Source organism: Zingiber officinale, chromosome 3B (assembly GCF_018446385.1).
Source record: "Zingiber officinale cultivar Zhangliang chromosome 3B, Zo_v1.1, whole genome shotgun sequence".
Lineage (NCBI taxonomy): Eukaryota > Viridiplantae > Streptophyta > Magnoliopsida > Zingiberales > Zingiberaceae > Zingiber > Zingiber officinale.
This window is the reverse complement of record NC_055991.1, coordinates 131,603,469-131,618,794: the sequence shown is the minus strand read 5'-3', so window position 1 is coordinate 131,618,794 and position 15,326 is coordinate 131,603,469. Positions and strand designations below refer to the sequence as shown.

The 15,326-nt window shown below is 43.4% G+C and overlaps 2 protein-coding genes across 3 annotated transcripts; both read right to left on the bottom strand.

Annotated features, from left to right (window-relative positions):
* Window positions 1–3,837: 3,837 nt before the first annotated feature.
* LOC121967798 (exocyst complex component EXO70B1-like) lies at window positions 3,838–6,500 on the bottom strand. The gene has a single exon (XM_042518251.1). It carries the CDS (start codon window positions 6,268–6,270, stop codon window positions 4,342–4,344), a length of 1,929 nt encoding a protein of 642 aa, XP_042374185.1. The 5' UTR covers window positions 6,271–6,500; the 3' UTR covers window positions 3,838–4,341.
* Window positions 6,501–7,143: 643 nt separating this feature from the next.
* Window positions 7,144–11,559, bottom strand: LOC121967797 (F-box/LRR-repeat protein 3-like). Of its 2 annotated transcripts, XM_042518250.1 has the most exons (9): window positions 11,457–11,559; window positions 10,503–11,345; window positions 10,074–10,199; window positions 9,701–9,805; window positions 9,226–9,619; window positions 9,021–9,150; window positions 8,242–8,536; window positions 7,907–8,158; window positions 7,144–7,673 (listed from the first exon to the last, which is right to left on the bottom strand). In XM_042518250.1, exons 2-9 carry the CDS (start codon window positions 11,286–11,288, stop codon window positions 7,617–7,619), a joined length of 2,145 nt encoding a protein of 714 aa, XP_042374184.1. In that variant the 5' UTR covers window positions 11,289–11,345; window positions 11,457–11,559; the 3' UTR covers window positions 7,144–7,616. The 2 variants fall into 2 exon arrangements, with proteins under 2 accessions (XP_042374184.1, XP_042374183.1); XM_042518249.1 differs by lacking the exon at window positions 11,457–11,559 and having other exon boundaries at window positions 10,503–11,405.
* Window positions 11,560–15,326: the final 3,767 nt, after the last annotated feature.

Here is a 15,326-nt window from a genome sequence, read left to right as displayed (position 1 = left end):
GCCCCTGTTTGCTCTTAGACGCCATCATATATAGCAAGCAAAACATCAGTTACCAACCGATGCTTTAATGGCTGGCTTTCAATGGAAGAAGATGAAGATGAATGGGCACCCCTTCATCTTCCTGACGTTGCAACTGATGCAACGTCTAATAGGTCTCACTAAAAAATTATATATATATATATATATATAACATTAAAAAATTTAAGTTTTGATTACGGATTAGATAGACCAAACCCACAAATCTATTGAATTTTTCACTTTAATTTAAGTTTTGGAGAAAATACTTTTTTCTCAACCCGTAGACTAACCCAAACCCACCGTCAAGCGACTCGTGCAGGTCATGTGCCCAAGTGGGTTGGCTCGCCTAAATTCATTTTTAAATGAGTTGATAAAATTTCAACTAAACCAGTTTAAATTATTTGGTGGGGTGAGCCGGTCCGACGAGCCTAACTCAAATTGACGGCTCCAAGACTATCACACCTAGCATATAGAATGAAGGCATTCCCTAACAAGGGTGTTTCGATGATGTGTAGGTTAACTATGGATGTGCCCTATGGGGTTATTCCCATGCTATAACATCTGAGGCTAGGAGAGCCTTGGTCTTTCTGGAGATGTATCCTATGGAGTTGCTCTCATTCTGCACTAGCCGAGGTTTGGGGGAGTCTTGGTCTTCCCATGGATGTATCCCATGGGATTGTTCCCATGCTGCAATATACGAGGATGAGGGAGCCTTGGTCTCTCCAGGGATGCATCACATTGGGTTGTTCCCATACTGTAACATCTGAGGTTGGGGAAGTCATAGTCTTTCTAGGAATGTACCTTATGTGAGTGTTCTCATGTTGTTTAACCAAGACTGCTCCCATGCTAGTCTAACCAAGATCGGTGGACCGCGACTTCTTTTTCATTTGAGCAATCTGACTATTCGGTCGCTTTTGGAGATATTCCCAAGTTGTACAGTTTTGTCTAGTCACTTCTTTGGCGAGCATACTTAAATCCACCCGGGCGTATATATGCCATGGCAAGGAATGCGAGACGCATCACGTGTAACCTTTTCCCTCCCCTAATTTGACCCACTTTAAATTAGTTTACATGAGATCACAATGGACCTTCCTATTTAACGTGCCAATTGATACTTATGGTGATTTCCATAAACCGATCTCGCCATGATGATCAATATTGAGTATCACTTGCATTGAAACAGTAGGGTGATAACTTGAAAAATTATTTCATCCTCAGTGAGAAAGAAGAACAGGAAGTACTACAATTATCTTCAACCTTCTCTCTAATAGTGAGGAATAATATATTATTAGCTCGAAGATTTGTACACTTTTACAGTTACAACTTTTATGTTAAAATGCCTAGCCAGATAAAACTAAATGCCCCATAGGGAATTAGGGGTCCATAGTCATAAATCTATCTATGAACTTCTTGATTATCACATCCACGTCATATTAAAAATAAAAAAATTTACACATATCTTCACTATCAAAAAAAAAAAAAAAAAAAATCTATCAACAATTTATTCATGGATCCCATAATTTTCATTATATATTTCTCATCTCTTCTTCATATTTTACATTATATATAATTAAATTTTTATAAAATTTAAATTTATAAAAATTTTATAATATTCTCTCTTTCATATTTCTCATTATTTTTTGTTTTTAATATTTTATTATTCTTATTTCTTTAAGCATAAATAAAAAAATATTTAATAAAAAACAAGAATGAAAAAACTGGCTTCATAAACGAAGGAGCCCTCTCCTACCGTGGGAGAGCTCGTTGCATCCATATCACACTGAAAGCTTCCAAGAAGCCCCCATTGTGTGGAAACAAGGCAAAAGATAACTCTTTAATATTGATCTTGTCCGAGAGTGTCCGAGAGTGAGTCGACGGGCACTGGAGACACTGGAGAGATAGTGCTCACGTTGACTAAATGTCGACTGAAAATGATGTGGACCTCCAACGAGCTGAGTCTGCAACCACAAATCGTTAGCATCGAGCCAGGGAGGGTTTCCCCGATGATTACCCTCCGACGCTCAAGTCAGTTACCGGCGGCTAGCGAATGAAGTAGAGAAAGGAACAGCATAACTGTAGCTACAATAGTGAACATACCTCCGTCGAAATCTGGGGATCCTTATATAAGACTATTAGGAGGCGCGTGCACTCTTCCCAAGATGTGCACGTTTCTCAAAGCATACATGGAAAGGACGTGTCAGAAAAGCGTGTCTGACGTCATACCCAAACAGCCCGAGCATATCTCTGACGTGACAGTGGAAGTTTCCACCGTACGATATTCTCTACCCGATCATGCCGCCAACCATGCAGCCCGTCGGTGACACTAGTCCCTAGGAAGATATTGTCAACTGCCCCTTTTGTCTGTTATTGGACCGAGCGAGGGAGCCGCTCGATTGATTTATCGTCTGGGTGATACAATGGTCGGGCCAAACGTCCGCTCGGCCAATGATCTGCTACCCGACTTCGCCATGCTAGCAAGGGAGCCCTGCCTGCCGAGTCGAGGCTGCGTCCACTGTTTAGCCGAGCGAGACGGTCGCTCAACCTTTGTCCCTCCCTGCTTGAGCTTTATGAGAGTCGAAAACTCAATATATGACCGAGCTATCGAAATGTCGGGTCGGCTATTCTTCATACTGACTAGGAAGGTAGCTCGCCTGATCGACCTTATGCCTAGGACGTTGACCACTTTGACCTCCTGTCGGATGAACCTCACTTTATCACCAGATCAAATATAATCCTCATCTATATAATTTTTTAAAAATAATAAAAAAAAAACTTTAATAAATTAGTGCTCTCTTTGCAAAATTCTTGTAAATGGTATCTTGGAGAAAGAATTTATAAAAATATCCACCATATTATTTTTAATTATCCCCTTTCAATTGTACTATTCTAGCATTCGCTGTCAGCTCAGTCTCCGACAAGGAAATCTGCAATTGGCGGCGAGGGGCCGCCTCCTCTACGTATCGTTCCCTCTGTGTACAATTTGCCCGAAGAAACACCGGCAGGATAAAAAACATATCACAATTTTGATATACATCGTACAAAAAAGGATGTAGAATCTAACAATTCAATATTCAATATACCATTTTAAAAATATAAAATGTATATCTATATTAAAATTTTAATATACCAAAATTTTGTTATAATATCTGTATAATTCATTTATATATATACGTAACCAGCTCTCAACTTAACTGGGTTTTAGCTGTCCAGTTGCCAAATGTCTGATAGGGAAATGGCAAGAACCTTTAACTGATAAAACGACCCGTCTTTCTGATAGGAATTTTTCTGATCAAATCAATCGCCAAACTAGTTTGCTCCTGCTTCTAGATCACCCAATATCTCTAAATTTCAGTAGATTTAGATAGGCAGTCACTCTTTTGTGATTGTTTTTACTTCCAGTGGTTTCCTAACAAACATTTCATCGAACACGCTGAGTTCAACAGACAGAGGAAAACAAATCATGAACAGAATCAATACATAAACAAACAGACAAACAAGCGTGAACGTTATGTCAGGGCTACATACTGATGCTCATTTAAGATTAAGAATTTAACAGTAAAACCAGATTTAAGATTGAATGGTTTGGTGAAAGTGGGCCTCTCTTCGAACAGGAAAAAGGCAAAGAGCAAGCAAATAAAAACAAGAACATAATTCAGCGAGCTTCCATGATCGGAAGGAAACAGAAGCCCGTCCAGAAAAATCGATGAGCTAAAAACATCACCACTAGGTCAGTGACAAGAAAACCTCAAACACAATGAAAGAACAGGGAACCTGAAAGTTGTGTTCATCAATCAGTTTAAGAGAAATAAAAGAAATCAATAGATCAAAACTCCAGTGGTATATTAGTTCAATTCGAAGCACAGAACGTTACCACAGTGTGAATTAAGAGAAGCAAAGGGAGGGAGGGTTGCTGCGCTTTGATGCTGTAACGACTGGGCTGGTGAGACAGTGGCGCACACCGGCACCGGAGCGACTAGCGAACGTAACAGCAACAGCTCAGTGGAAGACGAGGCAGCTCTTTCTAATGCATCAGACGATTTTCACCGACTGATCCGATTTCGGAGGCCAAACTTCGAAGGAGCAGCTCAGAACTCCGAAACAGAGAATCTCCACAACTCTGAAATTGATCTTCCAAAGCTGGAGGCTTTTGCAACCGAAGCTGCACAGCAAGTAATCAAGGAAAGACCTGCAATTTTAACATTAGGATATCGTTGAACTCACCCTTGAATTACTTGCAGGAAGTGCTGAGGGCTCCGATACTACAAGTTAAACATGCAACACCATGTATTATGTATGTTTCATAAATATAACATAAAGTAGCTATCACAGCCGACGAACGCCTTCAAACAGCTCGTTGATCCTAGCCTCGACGTCCTCTACGCTGTACTTAATGTAGCGGTCGGCCAGCTTTCCGGAATCTGCAGTGGCGCGCAGCCGGCCGATGAAGTTGCGATAGGCTGGCAGCACCAGCGCCGCCACAGCCACCCTCAGCTCCGTCCGGAGTTGGTCGTGCGTCACTACCCACTCGCTTTGCACCCTCCATATATCCTCCAGGTAGTTGTTGAACACGCGTAGACGCTCCCGCAACGCCTTCACGGCCGCAGCCGAAGAGGAGGTGGCCGCAGCGCTGACGCCATCCATCCGCAGCACCGCGACCACCTTGGTCCACGTCGTCCGCTGGTAGTCGTGGCCCCACCGACGCACCATTCCTATCTGTCGCCGGATCCAGTCGTCGCCCAAAAGCGCCCCCAGCTCGCAGTCACTAGCCTTCTGGGTCATGTAACGAGTGTTGTTCATCAGGAAGATGTAGCTGAGGGGTGGCTCCGGGTATACCTTCGACTTGGCCTCGACGTTGGACTGGAGCACGTCCATGATCCACGCTACCTGAAGAGACAAGGAGGACGAGGGCGGGTGGCGATCGGGCGGAACGCCAGCACCAGCAGCGTCCTCGTCCATAACTTCTTCGAGGGTCCGCCGGGAGGCGCACGCTGCTCGGAGGTAGTTCATTACGTAGCGAGTGATCGGGTGGAGACCGCCCCCAGGCACGGCGGCCTTGGCTGGGTCACGACGAATAAGGTTTTCGAGCTCGACGAATATTCCCCGGATCGCTGCTCCCAGCGCCCTGTGAGCCGCGGCAACCTCCGCGCGGAGAGTGACAGAGTACTGTTCGGAGAGGAGGTGGTCGAGTTCAGGGAGGAGGTCGCGGAGCGTCTCGTACATGTCCACAAGGCGGAAAATGCGCTCGGGCTCACGTGGGCCGGCCGCAACAGCATCTGCGAAGGAGAGGAGGCTGGCGGCTGCCGGGCGGCAGGCGGCGGCGAAAGTAAGGTCCGCGAAGGGAGGTAAGGAGGCAAAAACGCGTTCGCAGAGGCGGCGCTCACTGGGGACGAGAATTAGGAAGGCCATTTTCGCACCCTTGACCCAGCGGGCGATATCGTCCTCAAGCTCAGGCCAGGGAGTGGCCTGAACCTCATCAGCAGGGCGGGGGCGAAGGCCTAACCGGGCGATAGATTCGTCGACGAATCCTCGGCGGGAAACTCCGTAGGCTTCCGCACATTCGCGGCCGAACCCAGCCGCGACCATCCGGCGGGCGATGGCGTGGAGATCAGCGACAGAGCCCGGCGGAAGGGCATCGATGACGAGATTATAGTCGTCAACCGGGGCAGCGACGGGGATGCGGTCATCGTCCGCGTCACCACCATCAGAGTCCGAGTCATGAGATGGTGGCGTGGAAATTACGGCACCATCTGATCGGTCAAGGATGGCGCGAAACTCTTCCTCTAGACGGAGCATGCAACGCTGGAGCAGATCATCGGCGCGGTCAAGAAGGGGCTTATCGGCCGGGACGGAGGGAGAGTCAAGGTCGTGGATGGTAGCGAGTAGGTCATCAACCGCCTCAAGGAAAGCAGCAGCATCCGCAGCGTCAGACCAGATGAGGCTGTCGGAGGAAACGAAGCGGGAGATCTGACGGTCGAGGGTGCGAATGGTGCGCTCCAGGGAGAGTGGTCGATGGTCGTCTGCCTCTCGTCCACCGCCAGTAACCGCGGGGGCTACGGCAGCAGATGGGGGAGAATCCGCGGGAGGACGACGGTGAGGGAGAGGACGGTCGGAGGAGAGCTTGTCGAGGGAGAATCGGCCGTCGAAAGAGGAAAAGACTTGGAGGATGTCATCGGCCATAGTCTCAGTCCGGCCCAGCGTCTTGGCGATGTGGCGGACGGCGGCAATCAGCTTCTCCTCACCGTTCTCTTCCATATTCGCGTAGGTTCCTAATTTTTCTGCGTGTTTCGCGAGCTACTGGCGCCGAGTGGTGATCACGGGCAAATTGCAAGGAGTTCGAAGTTGGAAGTCGAGGGAGTGGATTAGGGTTTGTTTGGGTGGAAACGGGAGGGGGAGTTGTTGTTGGGTCGCATAAAGAAGAGGGAAGGAACGCAGAAAGAGGACATGTCGCACTCAATCTCGTGATAACGTCGGGAGACGTGAAAGCGCGGCATAGGTGTTATTGGTCCCAAGGAAACGGAGTTGTCAATTTTCCTCATTTTCTAAATAAGACCAACATTGCTCGAACTTGATCCCGCACCGCGCTCTTTAGTTTGACTCTTCAAACTGCGTCTGAAGTTGCTGCGGACTTTGGATGATAATTAGTATCATCAATATATAATTAGGCTAAATAAAATCATATCTTAGAATTCTCCTAAATTTATATCTGAATATATATTCCTCTTTGAATTCGAAAGTCTTGCTTCAGTAACTCTATATGGCTCAACCATTGTGCTATAAATCTGAAGTGTATTATCGAGCAAGATCCGCATAGTGAACCTGGGCCATACCAGGTAGTCGCTAAAGGACATAAGCTCCAACATGGCCTAACATACAATATCTATGGAATCTATGGGAACCAGATTGGGAGACCATTAGGTTTGGGTCCTAGACCACTTTGGTCGACAGGACTACTAGTCATCAACCCCAAAAGATTCAGGTTTGGAATCTGCATCCCACTCGGATCATTTTCTTTCTGTAGAAAACAAAATCCTTCCGCATATGGATTCTCGAAGACGAAAGCTCACTGCCGAATGCAAAGGCAGCCGTCATCAAGTAAACCAGTGAAAGCATCATACAAGAATGAGATTACTAAAAATGCTACAAAATTCATATTTCTTTAACACTCTGAAGACTGAATTCCAACTATTTGCTGAGTGGAATTATCAGAAGCGTAGAAGAAAGTTTTGCTGCTGGTCAGATAGCAACAGTTCGGATGAGATTTTCTACGGACGGCAGATAGTAACACAGTCAAGCTCCTTGGTGACTGGCTGGAGAAATCCAAGATAGCAGAACTCACTCTTGTGGATAATTTTCATCTACCAACCTAATTCATGACTAACTAGAGCTAGAACTTCAGCAAAAACACAACAACAAAAGACGTGTGATTTTTTGTCTGCACGGTCAAATCCCTATCTAAACTGTCAGGCACAGTAGTGGATTTGGTATAACGATTTTATGTTGATATGTATGTATCAGATATCTCCTAGCATTTGATAGTACTGCTATCTTGTTGTTATGACGAGAAGAGTGGACAAATGATTTATCAGAGGTTTACTTCTTCAAGCACGCATTTCCTCCAATTGCTTCGTCCAGATTTCGCTCGATTCCAGTTCAACCTAGCAAGGAAAAATCTTCAATAATCAAGACCATATGTAGATGCAAAATGAATAAATGATCCCGTTAAAGAAGGTATTAAATAATTCTGTATCTACTTTTTATTTTATTTTTTTAACCTAATCTATTAGAACAACTCAACAAGACAAGGACCCATCATATAAGCATCTATTGAACAACTATTGGCATTTATAGTTTAAGTACAGGTTTCTTGGACAAGAGATGAAAAAGGTACCTGAAAAGGCTTGTCTATCCACTGAAACACACACCCCCGTTCCTCTACATGTTCAAGCAGAGGCCTTGGAATTAACGGTTTAAAAGAGGAGTTGAGTTTCACTTTTGTTAGACCTCCACATGCCAACAAAGCAGCTGCCAAACCATTTGGTGTTAGCCCCTTTAAATGTAAAATTGTCATGTTCTGGAGGCAGCCAACACTTGCGAGTGCTAAAAGTCCCACATTGGTTATCGAACAGTAAGACAAGTTTATCTGGCAAATGACATGTCATGAAGAGTTAGGGCGAACTCTAGAAACCGAGAGCACAATGTTAAAGAAATACAGCACTTAAATACCTGGTGAAGATTCCGAGAAAAGCGTGCAAGAATAAGCATTGCACCATCATTCACATAATAGCATTTCTTGATGTCAAGCTTTGTAAGTTTAGGGCAGCCCACAGCAATAGCTACAACACCTGCAGAGGAAACTTGAGGACAGCCTCGAATTTCCAGTGTGTTCAAATCTGAGCACTTTGATAAGGCTCTTAGTGAAGCATCTGTTATCCATGTACAATATGCTAGATTGGTGATCTGCAATTGTGGGCAGCCATGAGCTATTGCCCTAATACCTGCATCCTTTATTCCTGCAGATCTGAAGCATTAAAACTCAAATTAGTTAAATAGAATCAACATAAAGATACGCAAACCTTGGAGAACAAAGTTACTATAGATACCTGCAACAGACAACTTCTAAATGGAAGTCTATTTTCTTAGATATCTTAAATTGAGTTATATTTAGAGATTACCCATATGACATTCAAGCTGATTTCATTATATTGTATGAACTGTCATCCTATATCTAGTACATTCTATGTTGACATCAAGACAGAAAGAGAATCAACAATTACTTAATTTAGTAGTAGGCGAGTTAGATCTTGAGGGCTTTCGACCAAAGGTCAGGAATTCAAATTAGTATCAGGAATTCAAATTAGTATAACTGTATAAAATCTCTATTGGAAGGCGTTTAACCTTGTCACTCCCACCACAAACAGGGATCATCTCACATCCAATATGGTGTGCGAACCAGTGATCAAAAACTAAAAAGATGGAAAGACAGACAAAAGAACCTGACTAACCTGTACAAATCAAGCTCTCGGAGCTTTGGACAATTTTTTGCAATGTGAATAAGACCTTCATCACTAATTTTAAAGCATATGCCAATTTTTAAGATTGACAGCTTGTGACATCCTGAGAGTGCTTTTAGTCCTGCATGTAAAACAATAATGAGAAAATTCAACAGTGAAAACTAGAAAATTCACTTAGTTTCAACAATATTAGAACCTTCATCATCCAATTCGTTATCTGTGAGATCAAGATGCTCCAGGAGGTGACAATGCTGACCAATCAGACGGAAACCCTCCTTAGATACTAGAGTGCATGATTCCATCTGAAGGGTGATGAGGGAAGTGCATGAACTAGTAATGTTAGCAAGGGAGAGATCTGTTATGTTGCCACAGCATGTAATATCCAAATTAGTCAACCCCTTATTTTTCATGACGATAGAAGAAAGACCATCATCTGTAACTCCTGAACACTTTCTCAGGCTAAGTTCAGTCAAAGATACACAGGCGTTTGCAATTGTTTTTAATCCAGCTGTTGTGACTTCACAACCATCTAACTTGACAGACTGCAATTTGGCGAGCTTTCGAAAGCTACTGGTAAGTGAATGGGTTACCTGCACAAAACACAAATTCATAAAGAGGGTCAGAAAAGCTTGTAATTAAGAGGAAACTTAATCATAATGTATGAATCTTACCATGCAACAGTATGCCATGTTTAGTTGGCGTAAACCTACAGTGATATTTAACAAGGAAGACAATCCAGCATGATTAATAGGTTGAGAGTTTGACAAATTTAGCACCTACATTCAATAAAATTTGAGCTGATAAGTAATCGCTAGCAAGATTTCATAATAGAAAAAATATAATTGAAGAACAAATACAACAACATGACAATAGATTTTTGGCTCTCATTTATATCACTCTTACTTGAAGATAATTTGCATCACTGAAAAAAAATGCTTGGTTGACAACATTTTTTCAAAGGTTTCGTCAACAAAGAAAAACTTTTATTTTAAGATATAGATAATTGCTTCTGCATAATGAATTGAAAAGGGATCATAAATATACTTGTAGCGACTTGCACTCCTGCTTCAAAGATAGGAGGCTGCCATCATCTATACAGAGGCATCCAACTAAAGCCAAATCTTCAAGATATGGTAATTGCAGGACTACTTCAAGCCCTGCCCCTGTTACCTGCAGAACAAGAAAAAAGAATTGATTCTTAAGAAAGATTTACTTAGGTCTTTTTGAATCCGAACAGAGAATTGATAGAAAGCCTAAATTAAACAAATCAGATCATATCGACTTAAACTCAAGCCAGCTTTTCTCCTTTTGTTTTCTCTTTCTCAATTAAAAAAAAGCCTATAAGTTATTTGTTTCGAAGAGACAGAAATAGGTCCATGGAGACCTAACGAACATAAATTTGCTAATCTTTTCAACTATCTTTAGCAGAAAATATATGAAAAAAATGGTATCCAATCAAGAACAAGAGAATACCAGCGTGAAGGAAAGATTTAAATTGCGTAGTTGTTTACACTTCACAGCCACCAACGCAACCCCCAAATCTGAAATCCCTAAGCACCATTTCAAGCAGAGTAGCTTCAGCTTCTGGCAGCCAACGGCGATGCATCCAATCCCCATATCCGTGACCAATTTACACCTTGCCAACCACAGCCTCTCGAGATTCCTCGCTCGCCCAATCGCGGCAGCGGCCGCATCGCTCAGATCCGTGGCGTTTGACAGATTCATCTCTACCAGATTCGCACAATTCTCCACCACGCTCTCGATCCCAGCATGCGAAAAACCCTTGGACCGCGAAAGATCAATCGAGCGCAGCGACGACCGTAGGCAGTTCCCAACAGAGAAGAGAACGGTGTCGGTAACAGTAGGGCAGAGTGAGAGGTCCACCTTTTCGACAGAGGGGTAGCGAGCGAGGGCAGCCGGAAGGAGACCAGAGCGGAGCGGCGTGAGTTCCCGACGGTGGCAAGATTCGGCGGTGTAGAAAGATCTGCATACGAGCGAGAACGATTTCTTGCTCAGCGGTTCGGATTCCAAGCTGTCCAAGATCAGGAAAAGAATTTCCTCAGACAGAAAATCGAAGGGATTCTGTCTATCCTCGTCCTTCCCCATAGTGACAGCACCGTCGACTCGAGGTCGCTTCGCCGGCTTGGAGTAGGAGCAGGGAGCAGGACTCGGGGCCCTGGAGAAGAGATCGAGGGTTAGGGTGTCAAACCCTTCGCCGCCGTGCATCTTCCGGCAAAGATTGCCAACGGTCTCGGCCATGGAAGAAAGCAATCGCCCTCCTCCACCAACCTACGCCGCTCAAGGTTTGATCTTCAACTACAACGGTGAACAGCAAGATAAAGCGTGAGAAGCAGTGGAGAGAGAGAGAGACGCAGCTGCTAACAGAAAAACGGTGGGCGTTTATGATGAAGAAGGTACTGAAATTACCGAAAAGCCCTCACGACAAGAGGACCCGGAGAACGTGGAAAGCACAGGCATGTGCCTAGGTGCTAACAGAGTCGTACGGTGGTCAAGAAGCGAGAGCACAAATGGAACCGCGGCCGGAAAAATTCCGTACGGTGAGGACGGCCAGCAGGGATAAAAAAGTAAATTCGCAGAAATTAAGCGGAGCGTACCATGTGGGAGAGGGTCGATGTGGGGAAGGACAGTGCGGACGAGTACGAACGCGAGATCACGCGTAGCGGAATAAAGCGATATAAAAAAAAGGACTAATTTGGGGACGGTAGGTCTTCGGTGTCTGGGAATCCTCCAGGTGCGATCACCTCCCCCGGAAGGAAGAGGCGAGGGAGGTGAGCGTAAGCGGAAAAGCGGCGGAGCAAGGGTGAAGGAAAGCGAAAGCGCCGCTGACGTCTGCCGTACCAGAAAGGACTTCTTCCGGAGTACTCAATGCGGTTGCATCTCGGGGAGGCTGCCACTGTCGTTTTTTTTTTTATCTTCCACGTCACGCAGTGCACCCGTGACTAAATTTGTGAGTCCCGCCTCACGAGGCCGTGCAAGTGGCAGGGCGACCGCGGGTATAGACGAATTTCGTGTGGCTCAGTTAACGGGGAGGCGGAGGCGTTAGGCGACGGGGATTCGTTGAGGACGGGGGGAGGTGGTACCTGAGACTGGGAGGCCCAGATCTGGACCATCCGGTGACAACGTTTCTGGAACACGCCTGGGCCCGCCTCCCACCTCTCCATCGACTCAACCCAAATCAGAAAACATTCATTTTTTATGCATTAAATATTGAAAATTCTTTTTTAATAAATTTTAATCATATTTAAATAGTATTGGTTAATTTATTTTTAAAAAAATATAGCGTGGCAGATAAATAATTATTCGTAGTATTTTTTAAAAGTGGGCGAACAGATAGTTGGATCATTTTCTCACAGGAATACACATTTAAAAATAATTATTAATTTCAGGTTGCAGTGTGCCCTTTTCGAAATTTCAAAGTCAACTTAATTTAATGTAATTGATTTATTTTAAAACTTTAAATAGTGTTAATATATGCCAACCTTTATTCTTTACTCTTTTATCGTTTTAAAAAAGATTTCATGATCTTTAAAACTGCGAACTTCATCAAGGACACATCTAGAACATGAATATGTGCCTCGAACCGTGTCCTCTGTATGTTCTAAGCACATATTCTTTTTGTTCAATTAACTATTATTGATTAAAAATGATAATCTTTTTCTATTTCCGGGAGGAGGTTTTTCTATTATTAGTATTTGTAAAAATATATAGATACACCTCCATGAGCATTAGTACTTAGAAGCGCATTTTATTTATAATCGAGAAGCAGCAGCCGCCAGCAGCCTTCTCAGTCTTCAGTCCACAGAGTAGCATTCTTTCCAATCTTTTGCAGCGCCCTCATCACCTCTTCTGATGTCACATTTCCAGTCACAGTGATCTTGCTAAGCTCTGCGTCAACTCTGTAGGTCTCAACCTCTGCACAGACTCAGAAAAAAGATATAGTCAAGATCATTGATCTTTCAAAATCCAATTCCACTGCAAATCTATTAAAAAAAAAAAAAAGGGTACCTTCGATCTTTTTGATGGCCTTCTTGATGGCTTTGATGCACTCGTCGCAGTGCATCCCTACCTTCAACTCCACCAACTGTATTGGAGAGATTTGTATCAAACTCGAATAACTCAAAGAACCAGAAAATTTGTTCTAAACTTAAAATGAATGCTTACTGCCATTGGAGATGATTGAGAGAGGAAGGGACGGCGGTTGAACTCCAGCTTTGGTACTTAATTATACTGCTTCCAGTTAGATTCCTTGCTGTGAAGCCAAGGGAACACCGCTTTGCTGTTCGATTGAGGTCAGAGATTTCACACTGCTTGGTGAGGCCACTAGAGAGGTGATGGAGAGAAGGAATCTGCTTGTGGCTAAGCCTCTGCCGTTCTTTTTGCTAAAGATATTGGTGCAGTTCTATTCAATTTTCGTACGTCTTCGAAAGGTTACTCTTTAGGAAAAGTGATTGACACGGGATGTGAGTGGATATATGACGTGATAATTAAAATTAAAATAAGGTGACAGTCAAAGTTAAGAAGAAATAGCAGCTAGCGTGTCATTTTCAACAGGACTTCGCTCTCCACTCAGCGCTAAGGCTTTCAATATAAGGGTGACCAGCCAAAGCGTCGGTCGGACTTAAGGGACCTAATGATACACAAAGCAAGTTCAATCGGCTTTAATGCATCGATCAAGTGTACGAGATACAATCCTCCACTATTATAGTGTGATTCTCAATAAATAGCTAGTCAGTCATAATGTCAAATACAACTCATCATTCCTGTCTTCTATATGTACAGAAACATAAGGTAATTTTCATTATGAAACTGGTCAACCATAATGTGCCAGTCGTATCTATGGTACCCAGCTACCCTAGCTCGATAGGGATCCGATCGGACTCCCAGATCTCAAGTTATCACTATAGGGGCAGGTCTCCTCATATGAACGATCGGCTCAAAGTACCAGTCGAATCTCTCGAGACTCAGTTCTCCATCCTTCAAAGGCAAGTATCCCAGTATATGATCGGTTGCTTATATAACCAGCCGAACCTATAAGACTTGGCTCCCTGTTGTTTCAACATCACATCCCCAACATCACATAATATATAACTGAGCGACCTAGTGGCTGGACAGCCTTACGGGACTTAGTATCCCGCTTTTTATATATCGATCTGTCAATATAATATACAGTCGGTATGTTAAAGATCCGGTCGGGATATCTGCAGGAGACAACATTGTTAGAGAATTACAACAACCTATCAGAGAGTAACAATCATTCGTCAAAAAATATTCTTCTTTTATAACATATGCATTCAATAGAACCTCCTTCAAAGGTGATTTTACATCTTACACCATCAGACACATTGTGACAGCATATTCCCTTAACCGCCTCATTAATAGCGTAAGTTACAAAAGCAGTACACATACAGATAACGGAAGATTCCTCATACGGTGACTGTACATCTCACCAGCTGTATGTCTTCCCTTGCTCGACAACTTCTAACACTCGACATTGTCTGTCACCTCATGATTAAGAAGGTTATGAGAGGTGGTATATAAAGAGATGTCATCTCCGTTGGCTAGGTACACTCTGGTACGCTCTCAGATGTATACATATATATTTGCTACAACTACTTTTCATCTTCTTCATTTTTCCGCTCGGCCACCGCACTGACTTGAGTGTCGGAGTGTCTACACCAAGAACCTCTTCCCTAGTTCTCGCTATAACATTCCCTTTACTCTGTCTTTGGTGCACACAGAGAGAAAGAAGAAGCTCATTCTTCTCTAGTCTAGGTCCTCGCCCATTCAACCTTAAAGCCACCTGTTAGATCGAGACGCGCGTGAGGGGGATGAATTATATGGTTTTCAAAAACTTTTCTATTTCTTTTTAAAACTAAGTATGAATGCAGCGAAATAACGAGAAAACAAAAAAAATAAAAACACACATTTGGTTTTACTTGGTTTGAAACCTTCGGCGGCTCCTACTCCAAGACTTAGGTCACACGGACCTATTGATAGATAATCTAATAATAACCTCTTTCAGAACCACCAGAAGAGGGGATCGAATACAAAAAGAGTAGGAACAAGTGTAACACTGATAACCATGATTTTGTTACACTATTTTGATTCATACATGCATGATTTGATGTCTTTATCATAGTTGAAACTCATATTTACACCATATTTCATGCATTGCATTTATTCTTAGACTTAATTGTAAATTATCTTATTAATGCATTATTTGATTCTAATATTTAATTATTATTTTGTAGGCATCAAAGGATCTTGGACTTGGAT

Bases quoted from the DNA above. Each gene is read 5' to 3' on its own strand.
- LOC121967798 (XM_042518251.1), bottom strand. From the start codon at position 6,270: ATGGAAGAGAACGGTGAGGAGAAGCTGATTGCCGCCGTCCGCCACATC.
- LOC121967797 (XM_042518250.1), bottom strand. From the start codon at position 11,288: ATGGCCGAGACCGTTGGCAATCTTTGCCGGAAGATGCACGGCGGCGAA. The intron at 10,200-10,502 runs GTATTCTCTTGT...CTTGTTCTGCAG, and splicing joins TAAATCTTTCCTTCACGCTG to GTAACAGGGGCAGGGCTTGA. The intron at 7,674-7,906 runs GTACCTTTTTCA...TTTCCTTGCTAG, and splicing joins GGATAGACAAGCCTTTTCAG to GTTGAACTGGAATCGAGCGA.